Here is a 19,879-nt window from a genome sequence, read left to right on the forward strand (position 1 = left end):
TGTAGACATCAGACTACATTACTTAGACAAAACAAATGTTAATTTTTGGCAAGTACATTAAATAAAGTTGTGAGTTGTAAAAACAAATATTGTATATGAATTTAGTAAATCCTGTAGGAAAATTCTACTTTGTAAAAATTGTATTACAAATTTATTTATGGTTTATCATTTCAAATGAAAATTTGTGTCAGGGATAACTGGAAAAAAAGAGGGACCTAGAAATTGACAAGAATAAAGCAGAGAAGAGCCAGACTTGAGACTTTTAAAATGCAATCTTGAGTTAAAGGAAATCTAGGTAAAGTCTACCTAGCTTCTTAAGTATTCCCCTGTGTCTGAAAGCTGGAAAAGTGCTAAGATCCAAAGACCCATCTAAGTGATGGGAACAGAACCAAGTTACAATATTCAACATCCTCATGTCTCCTGATACAAGGTCCTTACAAGAATTCAAATTTTACCAATACCCTGTGACTTGCAGAAGATGTCTGAGCCATAGTAGTGCAGATATTCAAAGACTTGTTAAATAAATTTACCCAAAGCTTTTGCCATTTTATTCATCCAAGTTAAACAACATGTCTGAAACCACTGTGGACCCTAAGAGGTATCAATCAACAATTCCAAATAACAAAAAAGGATATCTAAATTCCTGATTGACTAAATACTGAGTAGCATACTAATATGCTTCTTAGTGTACATACTATTTACTACAATATAAAATGGTTTTTCAAGCATTTCACAATCTACAAAAGGAAATTCTAGACGCTTCCTTATAATAAAAGGATAAAAAATGAAAAAGTTTTCTGAATTACTAATTCAAAACATATAAATGATTTTTTATTATGGTATTTTCTTTTAGCAAATCTAGATATTAATAAAGATTTCCATGGGCTATTGATCCTCACTTCACAGACTATTTCTTTCCCATAAGATCTTAGTAGTCCTTTGACTTTGAATTCTGCTAGGGTAAATCTTCACAATCATTGGAAAGAAATTATCTATAAACATACCATGCTTTGCTCTGGAATGTGCATTCAATCAAAAACAGCTGTTGTTTATCCAAAAGTTGTGAAAAACTGAAGGCAAAAAATACTTATTTATCTTATTATCTTTGAATTCTTAAGCAAAGTTCTATTCTCACGTTGTTTCATTATAAATTAGAGGCCCTAGAATATCATAATGATTTTTTACTCCTTTACTAATCTAGAATATGAAAGTAAAAAACAGTCCTAACTATGTACAGTTTAATATTCAGAAAAATTTTTAAGTCTTCAAAATGTAAATTTACAGTACACTATAAAAACTAATTGATAATCTTATAAACAAGTTTAAACAATTTATCATAGATTTTCACATTTGACTAAATTCAGAAGACCAACATATTTGCAGGTTTCTATGACATTTCAAAAGAAATCCCATAAAGACATATAATAAAGCATATGGCAAAAATGAGAATTAGGAGTCAATTGATTTGGGTTTTAATTCTAGGTCAATTATATTACATCAAAGGTAATCTTAGAATACATGTATTTATATATGCTTTGTATATGACTCAAAGAAATTTATCATGACTTCTGTAACTGATATTATAAATGAGTAAAATGATTAATAAATCAGCTTCAATTACAAAGGAGTCTAGGAACTAGTGAATACTGGGATCAGTGGCAATCATAAAATGAGGAAGTTGCCAATTTGTTCCAAGACCACATTCTGTATATAATTAAACTGTAAATGCCCGACAAATGACCAGAGCATTAAAAGTAAAATCACAACAATAGGAACTTCATTTGTTTATTTTCTAATACTTGTTCAGCATCGAAAAAGTGTCAAGCAGTAGGCATTCAAACATTTGTTGAATAAATTTATTCCCCAACTAAATACCACAATGTAATATACCAGGCCATGCCTAATACTTACTGACTTTACTACTAATTTCACAATAGCCAGCATTTTTAAATGTTTTCAAAGTCTTGGAGATTACAAGTTAAATAAATTCCAGCCTTTTTAATAATCATACCATTCTGATTTCTCTAAGCTCTTTTAAAAAACGTGAATTTATCAATTAAAGAAAAGTTCAGGAGCACTTGAGATCTTGCTCCCCAGCATGTGTTGGCAGTTTGGCTAAAATGAACTCATAAAATTCTCTACACGTTTGGACATTTCTTACACGGACATTTACCTGGCGCAGTAGGCAGGATTCTAAAGAAATCTACGCAGAACCAGCCTGCAGACTGAACCAGGTGCAAGGTACAAGCAAGGGTTCATCGTGTCCCACCGGCTCCCCTCTTCACACTTGATGAAACTGGGTGTTTCCCTCAGAATCTCAGGCCTCCTTGCTTTAAATAAGCAGGCCATGACTTTAACTGAGCTCTTCTTACAAAGTCCTCGAGGTGGATAAGGTTAAGAAAACCCCAGGAAAGGGGGAGAAAATGGGCTGCTACTTTTAATTTCAGCTTTTTAATCAGATTGCCTACTCAGAGTCTGAACAAAATCTTTGCTGGTTAAATGAGAGTCTGAATGAACCCTCTTTAGCTCTGAAAAAGAAAGAACACTTGCTTTCCCAACCCGAAGAGCCAATAAGGTGATGATAACTGTCCAACAGGGTGACGATAGTTGTCTAGATCCCCAAGAGTGGAAGAGATGGGCTCTAGAAGTCAACCCAGTGCAAAAACAACAGCCAATGCCGGAGAAGCTGGCAGGACCCTCAGGGAGAAGGGCGCAGCACCCTGGAACAGGTTGACTGAGAGGGGCCCGTGCCTTGGAAAGCGACAAGGTTCCAGCAGTGCCAGGTAAGCTCTTGCTGGCCCTTGCTCGAATATTCTTAGGTGACTAAGAATCTTTGTGGGGTTGCCTGAGAAAAAATTTCCTCTAGGGCATAAATCAGTCTTAAAGAGATATCCACAGCATTCCACGAGTCTACAGACATGCACATAAGGGCTGGTTTTCACTAGAAGTTTGTTCAGACTCTACCCACCTCAAAATTAACATGGGCTGCCTCTGAAGCCAACAAGGCCTACAACAGTCCGCCTCCCATTTATAACTAAGATGGCTGAGATGAGGATCCTTTGATACTTCTAAATTAATTTTTGCATGCATAATTAGAAAAAAGCCAGCTATAAAATTAGGCAAAATGAATGAAAAGTATATTTAATTGCTCTCTCAAAGTTTCAAAAAGAGGATTTAAATAAACAGCTCCACCTATGTTGTTGTTAGGTGTCAATTCTTTGCGATATTAAAAATGGCTGTCCTTATTTTAAAAGGGGGAAGGTCATTTGGAATTTGACTTGTCAAGGACAAATATAAATTGTAAATGCCTCCAGGACAAAATTGGACCCAACTGTTCTTTTATAAACTAGTGTATTTTTCTAATGGCTAAAAGATTTGTTTGTGTATGTACATATATAGAGAGTAAATATGAGATAATTTTCTACCTCCAGATGGTATTGTTAATTTAATAGCAAGCACTTGTAAAAAATGGGTATTCTAAACTTCTCAAAAAAAAATAGAAACTAGCTCAAATGCTTTTCAATTTAACATGATCTAAGGTTAATTCTTCATAAATAAAAGCTAGCTTCAGTTTGTTGGTTCAAGTAAAATGAACATGTCTTTATTTCACCTAGGTTTCACAAATCTAAGTCCAATAACTGACTTTTATATCTATGAAAAATATCCAAGCTAAAGAATAATTGATTTCTTCTTAATTTTCATTAGACATTGAGGTTTTAAAGGTTAAAAACTTCAATATATATAGAAAAACTTCTAGGTTACATTGTATGGGTAAAAAATGGTTGAAAATTAAATGGTCAAGGCTATGAGAAACCTAAGATGGCAGTTTAGTTCTTCCTGGCTCCCTAGCACCTCATTTTTTGGGTTTTTACATTCCTTCATGCATCATAATGCATTTAAGCTGGCCTTTAATTAGATGAAGGAATTTATGATTGACATTACTGAAAGGAGATATTTTCCACTAGTGCTAAGCTAAAGGAGATGTATAAGACAACTTTTAATGCCCTTTTTATGGTTTAGGGAAATGTTATACTAGATGCCCAATACAGAGAAATCAGACAGAACGCAAACTCAGATCATGATATTTGACAGGACAGAAATATTCCAGAGTGTTTTTTCACAATGAAGGCCCTAAGAACTAATACTTTGCATTTACCTGCCCTTCCAAGTTTGGGGAAAATTCAGCCTCAACTTGGATCCCATGGTTACAGTATTGCCCCATCCACAGTGGTCAACAAGATGACGTCAAGACTGAGACTTCCTAGGAATGAGCCTTCCTAGCACTGTGAGACCACACTACCAGATCAAAAGGCTGGTCATGAATAATCCTCCAAACTGATTTATGACTAATAAATCTGTGGACAAAAAAGGTGGGGAGGGTTCTATAGAAAGTAACCTCACAGGGTAATCTGATCATAAATTCCTAACGGGGCAGGTCATGGTGAGTAGTCATACCTGAGGCATATAACTTTTTAGCAAAAGATTTATCTTTGCCTTAAGCAAGCCCTGTCCATTATTTCTGTGCATCAAGGTTAACACACCTTTGAAATAAATAACTGCCTCCAAGAGAGCCCAAAATCTTAACTATGTGTAATCCCAACCCTGAGTTGCTTCCTACCACCTTCGTGTATTCTTCTTTACATTCCCTCCTTAATCTCAAATGCATAAAAGAAACTGTAAACTGTTATTCTCTGAAGCATTTATCTCAGTCTGTTGAGATCTTGCTTCCAGGTATATCTTCTATTTGGCTCAAATAAATTTTATAAAAATTAAAAAAAAAGAGTTCATGATTTAAGCCAACTGAATAATATAGTAACTAATCATAACACATAACTGTTCAGTTTATGTATGAAACTGAAAATTTATCCTGTAGCAGTTTTCCTCTAGAAATCAGCAATCACAAATAAAGATGTGCTATAGTTCTTCCCAAAAGTATTTAACACATATAATTTTTCAGTACCATCAAAGACATCTTAGATAAAAACAGATGCCAATGATTAATTCATACTATATTTCAGACAAAGTCACCCATATATTTTAAAGTGTTGGACACACTGTATCAGAGCAATATTTGTAAACCATTAATCACTATACAGATGTAAGGTACAGCTTTTATAAGAAAGCTACAATAGATCACCATAAATGGCTAAAAAGAAAGAACCACTGTGGTACAACGTAAGTAGAAAGATGCAACCGGTTAGAATTGCAATAAGAAGGGTATAAACAATTTGTTAAGAAAGTTCCAAGGCAGAAGAAGCCAGTCTTATTGAATGTGACTGTGTCAAGACTTTATAACAAAAGAAACAGAGAAGAGCACGAATCATGTCAATTTTTACCCACCATTGTATCTCCAACTTGTACAACAGTACACTGAACACAGAATAGTCTCAATAAATATTTACCAACTGAATGAATAAACATTTGAAATGGACCTTGAGAGATGGAGAGAACACTTGAGTATGAAGGAAACATTCAAGCAAAGGACTAGAGGATATAAGGTGCCTTCAAAGAACAAAGAGTAACCTAATGTTGCTGGAGCATACTTAGGAAATGCAAAACATCAGCAGGAGTTTGTGTCAGCATTGAGCTACATAGCAAGTTTAAACTTAACTTGGTATTAATTAAAAATAATAAAAGTTTTAGTATTGAAAGTAATATATAGGAGACTGCAAGGTGAATTGCCTCGTCTAGCACAAATGATTTAGTTCAGAACTAATGCGGTAGCAGTAAGAATGGAAAGAATGGTGAAAAGGTAAAATGTAACCCCAAGAATTTGGTTGGTAAGAAAAACAGTGGCAGCCTGGCCGGGCGTGGCTCAGCGGTTGAGCGTCGACCTAGGATCCAGGCAATCAGGGTTCGATTCCCGGTCAGGGCACATGCCCGGGTTGTGGGCTGCAGCCGATCAATGACTCTCATCAGTGATGTTTCTGTCTGTCTCCCTCTCCTTTCCTCTCTCTGAAATCAATAAAGATATATTTTAAAAAAAAAAAAAAGAAAAACAGTGGCACCATTAAAAGAAATACAAAGTATTTTTTTCCATCATCATTTATCCCCTCAAAAAAAGAAATACAAAGTATAAAAAAAAAGAAAAGAAAAAGATGGTTGGGGGGAGGGGGAGTCAGGTAAAGAAAATGACATTTATTGCGAGTTTATTCCTTGCATAAGCACTGCAAACACATTCTTTTATTTAATCTTCACAACAATCCTGTGAAGTTGTCATACTCCCATCTTACAAATGAGGCAAAAGAGGTCAAGATACTTGCCCGAGGCTCAACGACGCTAACTTAATTGTGTAATTCCCTCCCTTCTTCCTTCCAAAGAGAACGTCCATTTTCTTCAAATATGGGGCAGCAATGTACTCAAAAAATGGGCCCCAGCCCTGGGAGAATGAAACCTGACTGTTCTAAACATTTCCCTTGTCCAACAACCCAGGCCTGACCTATGAGACAGAGAAGAAGTATGCTGAGGGCATCTGGGTTTAGACTTTCCTACGCATTAGCATCATGGAGATCCTGAGGAACCTTGAAGTCCCCAATCTAAGAACTGTCCTTGATTTCTCCCTTTCTTTCACTCCTGTTTCCTAATCCATCAGCAAGCCAAATGAATTCTAATTCTAAAATATCTTGTTAACCCTTCCTCTTCTTCAATCCTAGTCCAAACCATTATTAACTCTCAACTGGACTCCTAGTAACTACTTTACTAGGCAAACTCTCTGTAGTCACTCTTGCTCCCAATAATTCATTCCCAAACAGCCACCAAAGAAATCTTTAAAATGAAAATCATGGAGCAATTGGAATCCTTGTGCTCTGTTGGTGGAATTGTAAAAAGGTACAACCACCATGGAAAATAGTATGGAGGTTCCTCGAAAAATTAAAAAATAGAACTACCTTATGATCCAGCAATCCTAACACTGAGCATACATGCAAAAGAACTGAGAGCAGAGTCTCAAAGAGGTATCTGCACACCTGTGTTCACAGCAGCACTACTCACGACCGCCAAGAGGTAAAAGCAACCCAAGTGTCCATCCACAGATGACTAAATATAAAAAACGTGGTATACATACAGTGGAATATTACTCAGCTTTACGGAAGAAAATCCTGTCACATGATACAACAAGAATGAACTTTGAGGACATTATGCTAAGTGAAATAAGCTAGTCACAATAAAACAAATACTGTATGAGGTATCTTAAGTAGTCAACTTCATAGAAACAGGAAGTAAAACCGTGGTTACCAGGGGCTGGGAGGAGCTTTCTGATGGCACAGAGCTTCAGTTTTACAAGATGAAAAAGTTCTGGATATCTATTTCACAACAATGTGACTATACTTAACGCAACTGAACTGTACCACTTAAGATGGTAAATTTTTATGTTTTTTAAAAAAAAAAAAAGTAAATCATATCACTTCACCCCCTCCTTAAAAACACTTCAACTGCTTCCTATCACCCACTAAATAAAACCCCAAACAAGGTCTATAAGGCTTTGTACCATCTGGCCCTTTCCTCTTGTACAACCAGATCACATGCTACTCTTCCCTTCCCTCAAGATGTTCAGTCAAAATGACACTCTTTCACTTCTTCAAATAATTCAAATTCTTTCTTCCCTGAGGTCTTTCTGTCCACCTACAGTGAGTGCCCCATGTGGAATGACAGTCCCTAACTCTGCCCCAGCGTGGCTCCTTATTTTCCCTCAGATGTCATCTCAAGTGTAAACTTTTCAGAAGCCTTCCCCTAACAAGCCTACCTTCTTTAGTAGGCGTCCCCACACCATCCACACTATGTCCATTCTTATGTCTCTTTCGTTCCTTGATAGCATTTCTCACAAATTGAAGTACTTTTTAAAAACATCTTCCCAACTGAAATGCAAGCTGCATGGGAACAAGGACCTCATCACTCCTGTTCATCGTGTCCTCAGTAATTGTAATATGCCTGGTATATACTGAATGTTCAAATATTGAGTGATTTCACATTTTGAAAAAAATCACTCTATAAGCCTAAGTGGAAACAGACTTAGGGCCCAGAAAAAGTTCAAGATACAAAACGTTATGCTTCTTAAAATTACATCCCATCCTTAAGGAACATTCATTTAAAAAAGCACAAATAGTAATTCCCCACTTATTGATATCATTTTTTAAAACGTCATTTGTCTTAAGCCCCAGGAATTATATAATTTTTTTTTTTTTTTTAAATATATCTTTATTGATTTCAGAGAGAGGAAAGGAGAGGGAGAGAGAGAGAGAGAGAGAGAGAGACATCAATGATGAGAATCATTGATCGGCTGCCTCCTGTACTGCCCCGACTGGGGATCGAGCCCGAAACCCGGGCATGTGCCCTGACCAGGAATCGAACCCTGATCGCTGGGATCCTAGGTCGACGCTCAACAGCTGAGCCACACACGGCCGGGCAGGAATTATATAATTTAAATCACTGTTTATTTTCTAAGATTTCAGAATATTTAATAGAAAAACTTTTTAAAAAGAAAAATTTGTGATGTACCAACAATAAAAGAAAGAACTCATGAGGTTCCTTAGACGATAAAAATCTAGGGTTTAACATTAGAATGTGTAATTCTGCTACTTATCCAGTTCATTTCCTAATTCAACTCCAATTACACCCTGTGCTTTATTATATCCTTGGCACTGGAGAATTTTTAAAAATATAAACCATTTGAGAGAAACCCTAACTCTCCATTATATGCAGTAACCTATTATGGGCATGATGGTACCCTCACAAGGATTCTGCAAGGGTTAAATGAGATAAAATATACAAACACCTGGCATAAATTTGAATCCCACATGCAAATATGAACGTTGGTGCCCCACGAGTGGGCTGACCATTGACTCTGCCTTATTTGGTAGTCCACAGTCTCCATCTAGCATCCTCAAATGCCAATGTCTTTGAGAAATGCCACTCCCCACTCAGCTTCCTCCTCTCATACCGCTGTACTTTTCCCTATCAGACGAACTCTTACACATTTCAGTGAATACCGCTACTCTGGGAAAAACCCTTCATTAATAACCCACCTCTTCACATCGAAGTTCAGAACTCCATCTCTGTAATTCTGTTAAATACAGCACACACCCAATGCCCGCAACCCTACGGATCATCACCTGTTAAGTGGGTGTATCCCCTCTTGGAACACAAAGCAGGGTCAGTATCTCATTGATCTTGAAATTCCAAAGACCTAACTTAGTGACTGGCACATAACAGTTACTAAAGTTTCTTGTTTACTTGGGTTTTTTTGTTTGTTTTGTTTGTTAATGAAGAATAAAAGTGATGCAAACGAGGGTACCAAAAAAAAACCAAAAAACCACTACATTTATATCATACTTTGTTCTAAAGAAGGGAGAGGCTTATTTTTAATATTGCAAATATATAACAAAAAACTCCTAATAAATATTCTAATAAATATGTATGTTTTTTAACCCTCACCCAAGGATATGTTATGTTTTGGTTTGGTTTGGTTTGGTTTATTTTTGTTAATCCTCACCTAAGGATATTTTTTCCCAGTGCTTTTTTTTTTCAGAGAGAGAGTGGAAGGGAGGGGTGGGGAAGAGAGAGAGAAACATCTCGAAAGGCTGCCTCCGGCAGGCACCCAACCAGGGAGGGAACCCGCAAGCGAGGTACATGCCCTTGACCTGGAATCGAACCTGTGACCCTTCGGTGCTCCAGCCGATGCTCTAACCACTTAACCATACCAGCCAGGGCCTGAGGATATGTTTTTTCATTGATTTTTAGAGAGAGGAAGGGGGAGAAAGAGAAGCATGATGTGAGAGAGAAACATCCATTGGCTGCCTCCCGTACGCGCAGCAACTAGGAACTGAACCCGCAATCTAGGCATGGGCTCTGACCAGGAATCCAACCCGCTCCAACCAACTGAGCCACCCGACCAGGGCCTAAATTTTTAATAAATACAGTAATGCTACTAGTAAGCCACTAAAGTGTCGCCTTTGAAAAAGCAAATATAGTAATACTTATACTTTTCTTTAGATTATGCAGTCCACTCTCGGGTAATTTTCAAGTTTATATTGTTCTTACAATGATAAAAATGGTCATTTCAGCATCTTTATATGCTCAATTCCTTACATCACTTCTGGCACAAAACAGTCACTTAATAATACTTAAAATTATATGCATGAACACACAAAGATTCACCAAAATCTGACTTTTTCACTTTTAGATTATCCTATTTTAAATTATTCTCTATAGTTCTCTTTTAGGATCCATTTTGACAAACCTAGAACCAAACACTGGATGCACATCAAACGGTATATTTTAAAAAGCAAATTCAAAAAAGAGCAAAGAGTAACTTAAAGTAAATTTTTTTAAATTTGGTACCCAGAAATACAGAAGAAAGAAATATCAAGGATTAACACAGTCTGAACGTGTGTGACAAAGTAGAAAGAACTGCTGAAGGTGACACACAGTAGGGAAACAGAGGAAAATGGCATACTTGTCATTAATGGAAAAGTCAGAGGTTTACTGCTGGAGAATAAGAAAAAAAAAGAAGAGGGATTAAAATTATATATTACTCAACATCATATATTTTTTAAAAGAAAAACAGTACAGTGCAAAGAAAACATGAGTACAATAACAGGTCTGTGAAATGTACTGTGTTGGATAGCAGGTAAATTTTTCAAATAAAGGTTTAAAAAACCTTTTTCACTTACTGAGAATCATTTAAGAAACTACCATGAATCACTTCCATTACTCTAGGGATTTGTGATGAGGTAGCTTAATATTTTTTAATCACATAAATACAATATTCACTTCAAGTACTTTTAAATTAAAAATCCAGTACTTAAGTCAGTCAAGTCATTTTGAAGTTTTACAATTCCCTATAAGGGCAAGCTGAGGAAGATCAAAGAGGCAGAGAAAGAAAGTGAAAACTACTAGAGGAAAAAGAGTAAGTTACACAGAGGCCACGATCCATAAGCACACATAAAGACAAATTCACTGCAAGAAACACTGGGACAGGTGCAGGCACCTGGGTTCTGAGATGAATGTCAGTCCAAGTAAACTGTTCTCGTACTGTGGTTCCCTAGTCCGGGGGAAATGGGGGGTGCAGGGGAGGCGGGGTGTTACCAACATCTTAAGAAAACACTGAATAAGCCACTATCAAACATTCTAAATCTAGCTTTAGCCTTAATCCTAAAGCTGTTTCACTTTAGACAGTTCAGCTGAGGAAGCCTAGAAGAAAGGAAATCACTTTCAGGTGTGCAGCCATGATGGCTCTACAGTACCACCTCAAGGGCCAAGTGAAATAAAGCCAAAAGTCAAATCAATCATTGGCTTGGGGTTCCCTATCCCCAAGTTAGAACTTTCCTAGTAATGAAGTTCTCTGAGGAGGAAATGTTCAGCGAGCCTAGAGGAACACCAGACTGAGGCGAGAACCACCCTTAAAAGCAGCAACAATGAAACCAGACAAGGAGAATAGTTACAGAAGGTAGGATTAGAAAGTGTCAAGAAAGATTAACTATCTAATACCTACTAAAATAAAGATCTAGAAGGATAAGGAAAGGAACAAACCAGTTAGATCATCTACAGATCAAGCCTGAAATTCACACAGTAAACTCAAAAGTTAATTTTGAAACAAATAATATGCCAGCACTCTGACACATCATTATTCAAAGAGGGGGAGAATTCAACTCTGATGCATTATAATGTTAGTTAAATGAGGACTTGCTATCCTTTTTTAAGGAATAAACACATTTTTTAAAGATGGAATACTACAAAGCTCTATATAAACAACTTTGTAAATCATTACATGAAGTCCAATCAAAAATAATTTTTATATTAAATAGGCAAATTTGAAGAAAGACAAAACAGTTTCTTCTTGCATATTTTCAAGGACTTATACCAATTTAAGTCATTTTACAAACTCCAGGTGTTTAAAATTAAAAGGTAATTTTTGTTTCTTAAACCTCTAATTCCTTTCAACTCTAACAATAAAATTTTATAAAGTTTCCTCTAAATATTTTCATAGCTAATGCATAATTTATCTCTGCTCTTTACAGCCCCCTAACTGGCCTCTTTTTTTAAATCTCTATTATCTCAATTCCATCTGCCCAGACCTTTCTCAAACACAGAGGTTGTGACACTCCCATGTTCCAAAACCACCATACTTCTCAACCCGACAGGATAATAGATTTAGAACTCAAGTTTATTAACAAAACACACTGAAATTTCAAAATACCTTTCAAGCCTTTTGTTTTACCTTAAAAATTATATTCTCCATTACATATCCATGTTTAGTACTGGTAATTAAGTCAATGTTAAATATTTTAAATTATTATCAATGAAATATTTAATGTTTGTTTCCCAAATAATCTAGTAAAATGTCTATGTCAACAAAATGCATCATAATATTCCTATGGCTTTCCATACTCCCCAGCACATGGCGGAGTATCCAGTTTTGGATGTGCTGACATTTCAATACATAGGGAATAAATTAGGGAATATTAAAGCCCTCGATAATTTGGCCTGAATCTTCTTTTTCCTTTCATTCCCCACTACTCTATATACACCCTGTGCTTAACTAAAATAAAATAAAAAAATAAAATAATAAAATAAAATAAAATAATAAAATAAATAAAATAGTAAAATAAAATAAAATAATAAAATAAAATAAAATAAAATCTTCTAATTTACTCCTTACCCTTGCATATGCCTCCTCCTAGAAAACCCTTTCACTCCTCTCCACAGGAAGCCATATCTATACATCATGGTCCAGCTCAAACCCTGCCCTCCTGCAAGTAGTATTCCCTAACAGCCTTCCTTTCCCAAAAATTCTGCAGTCCATTATGGTACTAATCAGTCTGTCTCATTATGTTTAGTTGTGTGTATAAGGATGCATACAACATACCAGTTAAGAGCCAAAGCTTTGGAGTCAGAGAAATTCAGGTCAACATCTGACTCTGCTATTAACCAAGTATGACCTTGGGCAAGTTACTTAAGAATCATCCTGTATTGGTTTCCTTGTCTCTTTTATGAAGATAGCAGCTAATCAGGTTTAATCTCAGAATCAAAAGCAGTGATATATATAAAGCACTTAGCACAACACTGACAGCCAGTAATAGTTTAATAAATACACTTATTATTTCCAATAGGCAGACCCAGGTCTTACTCATTTTTGTATTCTTTTCCATGTAGTATTCTGAATGTGCTTAATAATTTCTTGGTTGATGAAATCTGATCAATTCAGAATTAATCTCCTAGACGGATCTTAATAAGGTCCAAATTCTAGTGAATATCAAAAAAGGCTCACTTATCATATTACTAGCTATTAATTTTAACATTAGCTTAACCAGTTTATACTCTAGCTACCATATAGACCCCGAAGCATCACCTTGAAAGTGTTCCACACTGCATTATCATCGTGAGCAGGCCAATATCCAAAATGCTTGATATGGTCACTTATAAGTCTAAGTTAATCTAAAAACATTAGCAAGATACAAACCAAGACTTTAGCAAATTAAAGAATTCCTGTGTGGATCCTCCTATTGTTAAAGTTACACTAAATCCTGAACCCACTTTTCCAACTGGACCTCTAAGTTATTCCTGTGCCAGGGGACTTCCAGCAGAGACCAATCAGCTCTGCCATGGTATTCTCAAGAAGAGTACCAAGGGATACAATGCTTCCAGACCAACAAGATTCCTACTAATTCTTAAATGTTCACAATAGGCTAGATCTAAATGGATGAGTAGATTCTTTAATCCTGTAATTAGCAGAAGCAAAACAAAAACAACAAAAAAATAGCCTACAGCAATGGCCAAAGACTGATAGAGAAAGGAACTGCAGTTATCATAACTACAGGGAAGGAAAAAGAGGGTACAGCAATAAACTAGCCATCAAAAGACAGCTTCAGGAAATATGAGCTAAATTCAGAAAGAGGAACTTCAGCCTTGGCTGGGTGGCTCATCCCGTACACCAAAAGGTTGCAGGTTCAATTCCCAGTCAGGACACATATCCAGGTTTCGGGTTTGACCCCCAGTCAGGGCTCATATGGGAGGCAACCAACAGATGTTTCTCTCTCTCTCAAACCAATAAAAAAATATCCTCAGGTGAGGATTATTTTTTTTTTAAAGAGTAACTTCACTAAAGGAAGAAAAGCAGTTTTACTAGTACTGTATGAACTGCACTGAGTTTTAATATTGTCACATTATAAACATTAACATATGTATGCATCCTAAAATATTCCTCAAAGCAACATATATAAACTACACTAAAAAACTATTAATAAAAAAAAAAATGACATCTGCTGAGTAAATGTTAGGGACGCAAGATGAGATAATTAAAAGTGATGCTTAAAATTTTTCCAGTGACAATCATGTTCATGTGAGATATTTTCATTTAAATTTATGAAAAACCCACAACACAGATGTGTTTAATGCTAGTGAGTAAAATGGGTCTTCTGAATTTCTCTCAAACTAAGGATTATTTTAAATTTTCATTGAAATTTTAACACTTTCAAAAGAAATGTTATAATTTTTTTTATTATTTCAGAGAGAGGAATGGAGAGGAGAGGGAGAGAAAGAAACATCAATAATGAGAGAATCACTGATCGGCTGCCTCCTGCACGCCCTCTACTGAGGATGGAGCCCGCAACCCGGGCATGTGCCCTGATGATGGAATTGAACTGTACCCTCCTGGTCCATAGTTGGACACTCAACCACTTAGCCATGTTGGCAAGGCCAAAAGACATGTTTTTAAAATTAGTGAAATTATACCGTTATATAGGTACTAAAGAAGGTTGCATTCGTTCATTAAAAAAAAATAGACACAAATATTTCCAAAGTTATGTTTTTAAAAAATTATGAAACAAGTAACTCCACATTAAGAAAAAATTTTAATTTAAATTATTCTGCCTATTTTGCAATAATAAAGAATTGTGCCCTATATATGTGATATATTTATGTATTTTTGTGTGTGTGTGTATGTGTGTGTGTACATACTGCCCTTTCATAAACTATTTCTCAGGGACCATATCTGACTAGATCAATCACTCCAGACTGGGATCAAATCACTGATTCTAAATCTGTTAGGCAAAAAAAAGGAAAAATATATAGTAATCTCTTAAATTATTAAAGCACTGCTTTACATCACAATCAACAAGCTCTCAGTCATCAATCCCTAATCTGCCTTAAATTTCGATTACTTTCAAAGAAAGAGCCCTAATACATATAATTTAAGCCCTTACTACACAGTATTATAAATATTGGTTTCGCCTTATCAAAATATTTGCACAATGAATCCTGAAAAGGTAATATAAAAAAAGAAAAGGAAATATAAACATTCCTTATGAAAGCGGTCTGTTTATTTTGATGAGTTGTCATAGTCTCTCCACAAGAACACTTGCTTGCTCAAAACTAAGTATGCAATAAATTATTTAAAGGCAACTTATACTTAAAATACACTAAAGGTCTAAAGTAAAACTCTTGAGAGGCAAAACTTCAGTGGAAAAGAATGTTTTCTAGATTTCATTAGTAAGACGCAAACTAATGCAGATCTAAAGGTCAGTATTAAATAGACCAATCTGCAGAGGAAGAGAGAAGATAAAGTGATTTTGGCTGTCACTTTCAGAGCTATTCAGAATAATCACCGCTAAGTAACAACTTTAATATGGAACCAGAGAGAACAATTTTCTCAGAATTCTTTCAAGGATTTTGATGCACTCTACTCCATTTCTATCCACTAACACTGCCTAGAACATAACAGTATTTTTTAAGTTCAGTCTATGGGTCTACTTCCTGAAGTGTGTAACAGCAATAATTATATTCAGGCTTTAGCACAACATTTACCAATGGAAACCATAAAAGAAAGCACTATTCATACAATCCAAATAGGAAGGAACTCTATATAAGCCATACAGTTTAAAGAAATGTTTAATATGCTTTTAATTTATTGCAGACTTTCAACCTACTTTTTCCCAGATAGCAGTTCTAACGGCTGTATGTGCATCAACTTATTAAAATGAGCACAATTTAACTTGTGCATTGTGTAGTTTGATTACCTTAAACTTTAAATGCACATGCTTAACTTGCTAAAAATCTATATTCTACCAAAGGGAAAGAATAAGAACATTAAAATTAAATTCCAGGGTTAATATTATTTTAGTAAACCTATTTTAAAGCACTGCAGCACAAACTCACTTTGTGTGACATATCAAACTTTTTATCCAGTAAGAATCAGCCTTCCTTTTTCACAATGCCACAGATATCTCAGAAACTTAAATTTTCAAAAGGAAGGATTATAAGCAGTTTATTATGATAAAATTCCATCTGAAGTAATTTTTTGACATAATCTACATAGTATACAATATACTGTTAGTGGTTAATAAAGACTAAATTTTCTGAATCACGTGCCCTTCTACCAACTACATGTTGATGAAACAGTCAATTGTCTTTCTTTTTAATCTTTTCTACTCAAGAAACCAAGAACCATACTACTTTAACTCCTAGAAGCGCAAATATTTCTGCTCCCTCCCATCCTGCATGAGGCATTATACTTTTATCCTGCCACTTTCCTAACAGTCACTATTTTTCATCACATTTTTATTTTGCCACATTTTTATTTAGAGAACAAAGACTACTCAAGCATAAGACTATCAAACCTATCCTCTCACTCAAACTACATCATGCGCCTCATACCAACCATTCTGTAATCATTTTTATCTAAATTCCCCAGTGATAGGTTTGTTTCAAGTTCCATTTGAAAGGGCTTGATATGTTTTCAGGGCAGAGCAAGTTAAATATTCTGATCGTTATGTCCTATACATTACAACTTCCAAAGAGCTTCCGAAGTTTACCCACGCCCTCCTCTCTAGAATAGTAAACATCCTGTCACAGAATCCAGAGCATAGCTGCTCTGCTCTGCTCTCAAGAACCCAGCTCCTGAGCACTTCTCAGAGCAGCTGTTAGCAGCTCTCAGATGCCTGCCCCACTACCACTTGAGTTAAATTAACGATGTGTCATCTTGTTCTGCTTTACTTTTTCCTTCCTAGTCTTGCAATTAATGTACAAAACCTAAAGATTACTCTTTTAAAAAGTACAAAAAAAAGCAAACACCAGCTACACTGCTTTTCCAAAAGAAATCATTTTAAGATCCTTACATCATTGCTTAATCCACAACGTATCAGTTGTACGTGACACTGGAAGGCTGAGAAAGATTCCATTTTCTACCTAAACTTACCAAACACGTTTGCAAGTTTTCAATAATTTCGAGAACGTTCTACATTTGGAAGGCGCTGGGGCAGTCTATCAGAACTGTGCTGCTCAGATACAAGCGCTGGATATCCTGCACTTGGTAAATTTTTGGTACATTTCTGGTTACCTGCTGAGCACTCTGCACCCTTTCTCACCCAGTGATGCTCCCACCAGCAAATACTTTTCCAGCTTTTAAAACGGCCTTCCTCCCACCGCTCAGAAAGCACGCATTAGACTTAGAGGCTTCCTCATACTAATACGGAACCACTAATGCCACTAGGTATTATGACTCTCAAAGAATCCTTCAGCAACCCCCCCGCCCCCCCGCGGCATTGTGCTCAGCGGGGCTTTGAACCTGAAAACTCGCTGCCAGCTGCCTTTGCACAAGCAGCACCAGAGGCTGACTCGATACCGCAGTGCCGCTGCTGACTTTTCCTAGCAGCTTAAAAAAAAAAAAACAGCCCAGCACTCTGCAGACCCTGCTGGCTCTCCTGCAGCACGGAAGGGAAGCGCCGCAGGGCTCGGCGGGGAACCCCGGGGAGCCCGGCCGCGGGGCGGCGAGGCGAGGCGAGTGCCCCGGAGAGGCTCTGTCGAAAGCGGGGTGTCGGGGGTAAAGGGAAGGCGTCGAAGTGCAGGGGACCGCGACGCAGCGGCCAGGACACTGGGGTCTGGGCGTCCGCCTCGGCTTCGCGCACTTGCCCGGGCCGTCGAATAGCGGGCGCCAGGCCCCCCCCCCGGGGATGGGGGTCCCCGCAGCGACCGGCCGAGCCCCACCCGCCGCCCCCCGGCCCTCACCTGTCATGAGCGCCGGGCTGTCGCCCGCCGCCGAGGCGGGAGAGGAGGCGGCTGCCGCGCCGGAGCCCGACGCCCGCCTCCCGCGGAGGTTCCTGGGCACCAGCTCGCATCCGTCCGCCGCGCCGGCCACCAGCAGCCCGAGCACCAGCAGCGCAGCCCAGCGCCGCCGCCGCAGCCAGCCCGAGGCCGGGCCGGGCGTCGTGGCGGGATGAGGGAGAGGAGGAGGAGCGGGGAGGCATCGCGGCGGCGCCCGGGCCGCGGGCCACTCGCTCCCTCCGCGAGGCGCCGCCGCCTGCGACTCCTCGGGCCGCCCCCGCCGCCTCAGACTCGAGCTCCCGCCGGACGCCAGCCTGGTCCCCTCGGCACCGGCGGCCTTCGGAGCCCGGGTCCCGGCTGCATTCATGGGTTCCGGTTATTTAAAATTTTTTAAAAAGTGAGGGGCAGAGAGGTAAGACGCCTTCGGCCGCGCGCGACACCCGCGCTGCTGCGGCAGCGAGACCGGGATCCGCTGCTCTGGCGCCGCCGAACACCAGCCCAGCGCCCGTGCCGCCGCCGCTGCCGCCGCCGCCGCGGCGCATCCCCCCGCCCCCTCCGGCCCGCGCCTGTCGTAGTACCGCGGTCCGCCCGACGCCGCCTCCCCTCACACTCTCGCTCGCATACCGATCCCCCGCCTCCCTCAGCCCCTGCTCCGCGCAGGCGCGGCGCTGCCACACGGCGCCTGCGCGGCGGCCCCGCCCCGCCCCGCCCCCGGGGGCGTTCCGGGGAGGACCCGGGAGCGGCGAGGAGGTTTCTGACGACGCGGCTGAGCCTCGAAAACAGGGGCGGGGAGGAAGACGCGCGGGCCTCCGGCCCCCGCCCCCGGCCCCCGCCGCGCGTGTTGGGGAGCAGGGGCCGGCCGGGAGGGCGCGGATATTCCAGATCGTCTGGGCAAGTGGTAGCCGCGGCAGAAATCATTGCGGGGTCCTGAAAGCTGGCCGTTGGAAACGGCGTCAGTGGAAACACAGCCTCCCGCGCAGAGCCCGAGCATAGGCGGGGCTTCAGGAGGCCGGCGGCGCTCCGGGGGCTTAGCCTCGCCTCGCGTTTTATTCGCAGGTCAACACTCGAAACGCTGGCCGGGGAGCTGCTAGGCTCTGCTCTAAGCGCTTTACAAATTTACACATCATGAGGTTAGGCGGTGGTATCCTCGTTATCAAGCCCACTCACAAATGGAAATTAAGGCCCAGGCGTGTTAAATAGCTTGCGCGCGCGCACGGCTGGTTAATGGGCCGGATTCGGGACCTCCGAGTGCAAACACTGCAAGGCGTCCGCTCCGGCCTCCGACGCGCCTGGCCTCGCCCGCACCCCACGCCGCCCCGCGGAGCCCTTGCCGTGGGCCTTGACCTGGCTTCCCCACCTCGAATGAAGCACCTCCGTGGAAGTGTGATGCACAGTGAGGAAAGGAAGCGAGAATTCCTTTGAGGCTAACCAACCTATCAACAATTATTTCTTGACAGACTTGTTGGGGACACGATGTTCAGGTGGCAATTCTTTGCAGGGCAACAGGGAGATTAGGTTTCCCCTGCCGAAGGGCACGGCAGTTAAGTCACACGTTTGCTGAGTGTCCACCCAAAGGACCCAGTTCTGCCTCAGAACCAGGAAAAGAGCGAATGCTGTCTCCAGCGTCTCGTTTCGTTCAGTAACGACCGAGTCCCTAGGCACGTGCCGGGCAGAGTACTAAGTGGTGAGGAGTCCACCAGGAATGAGAGAGACACTTCAGATAGAAAACAGAGTCTGGGAAAACACAGCCTTGCTTAGGAGATAAAATTTGCACCCATTAAACAATGAGAAGCTGACACGAGGTAGTAATCAGTCTCTAAATTGGGCAGATAAGCTGTCTCATAGC

The 19,879-nt window shown here is 39.6% G+C and overlaps 1 protein-coding gene across 2 annotated transcripts in view; it reads right to left on the reverse strand.

The window, feature by feature from the left end:
- STIM2 (stromal interaction molecule 2) overlaps positions 1-18,543 on the reverse strand; it is a 135,801-nt gene extending 117,258 nt beyond the window's left edge. Inside the window, exon 1 of one of the 2 annotated variants that reach the window (XM_087827903.1) lies at positions 17,998-18,543. In XM_087827903.1, the coding sequence (XP_087684029.1) occupies positions 17,998-18,400 (403 nt within the window). In that variant the 5' untranslated portion in view covers positions 18,401-18,543. The remainder of the gene's footprint in view (positions 1-17,997) is intronic. The other variant, XM_087827909.1, reaches the window with a different exon arrangement.
- Positions 18,544-19,879: the final 1,336 nt, after the last annotated feature.

This window comes from Miniopterus natalensis, chromosome 1 (assembly GCF_054644295.1).
Source record: "Miniopterus natalensis isolate mMinNat1 chromosome 1, mMinNat1.hap1, whole genome shotgun sequence".
Classification (NCBI taxonomy): domain Eukaryota; kingdom Metazoa; phylum Chordata; class Mammalia; order Chiroptera; family Miniopteridae; genus Miniopterus; species Miniopterus natalensis.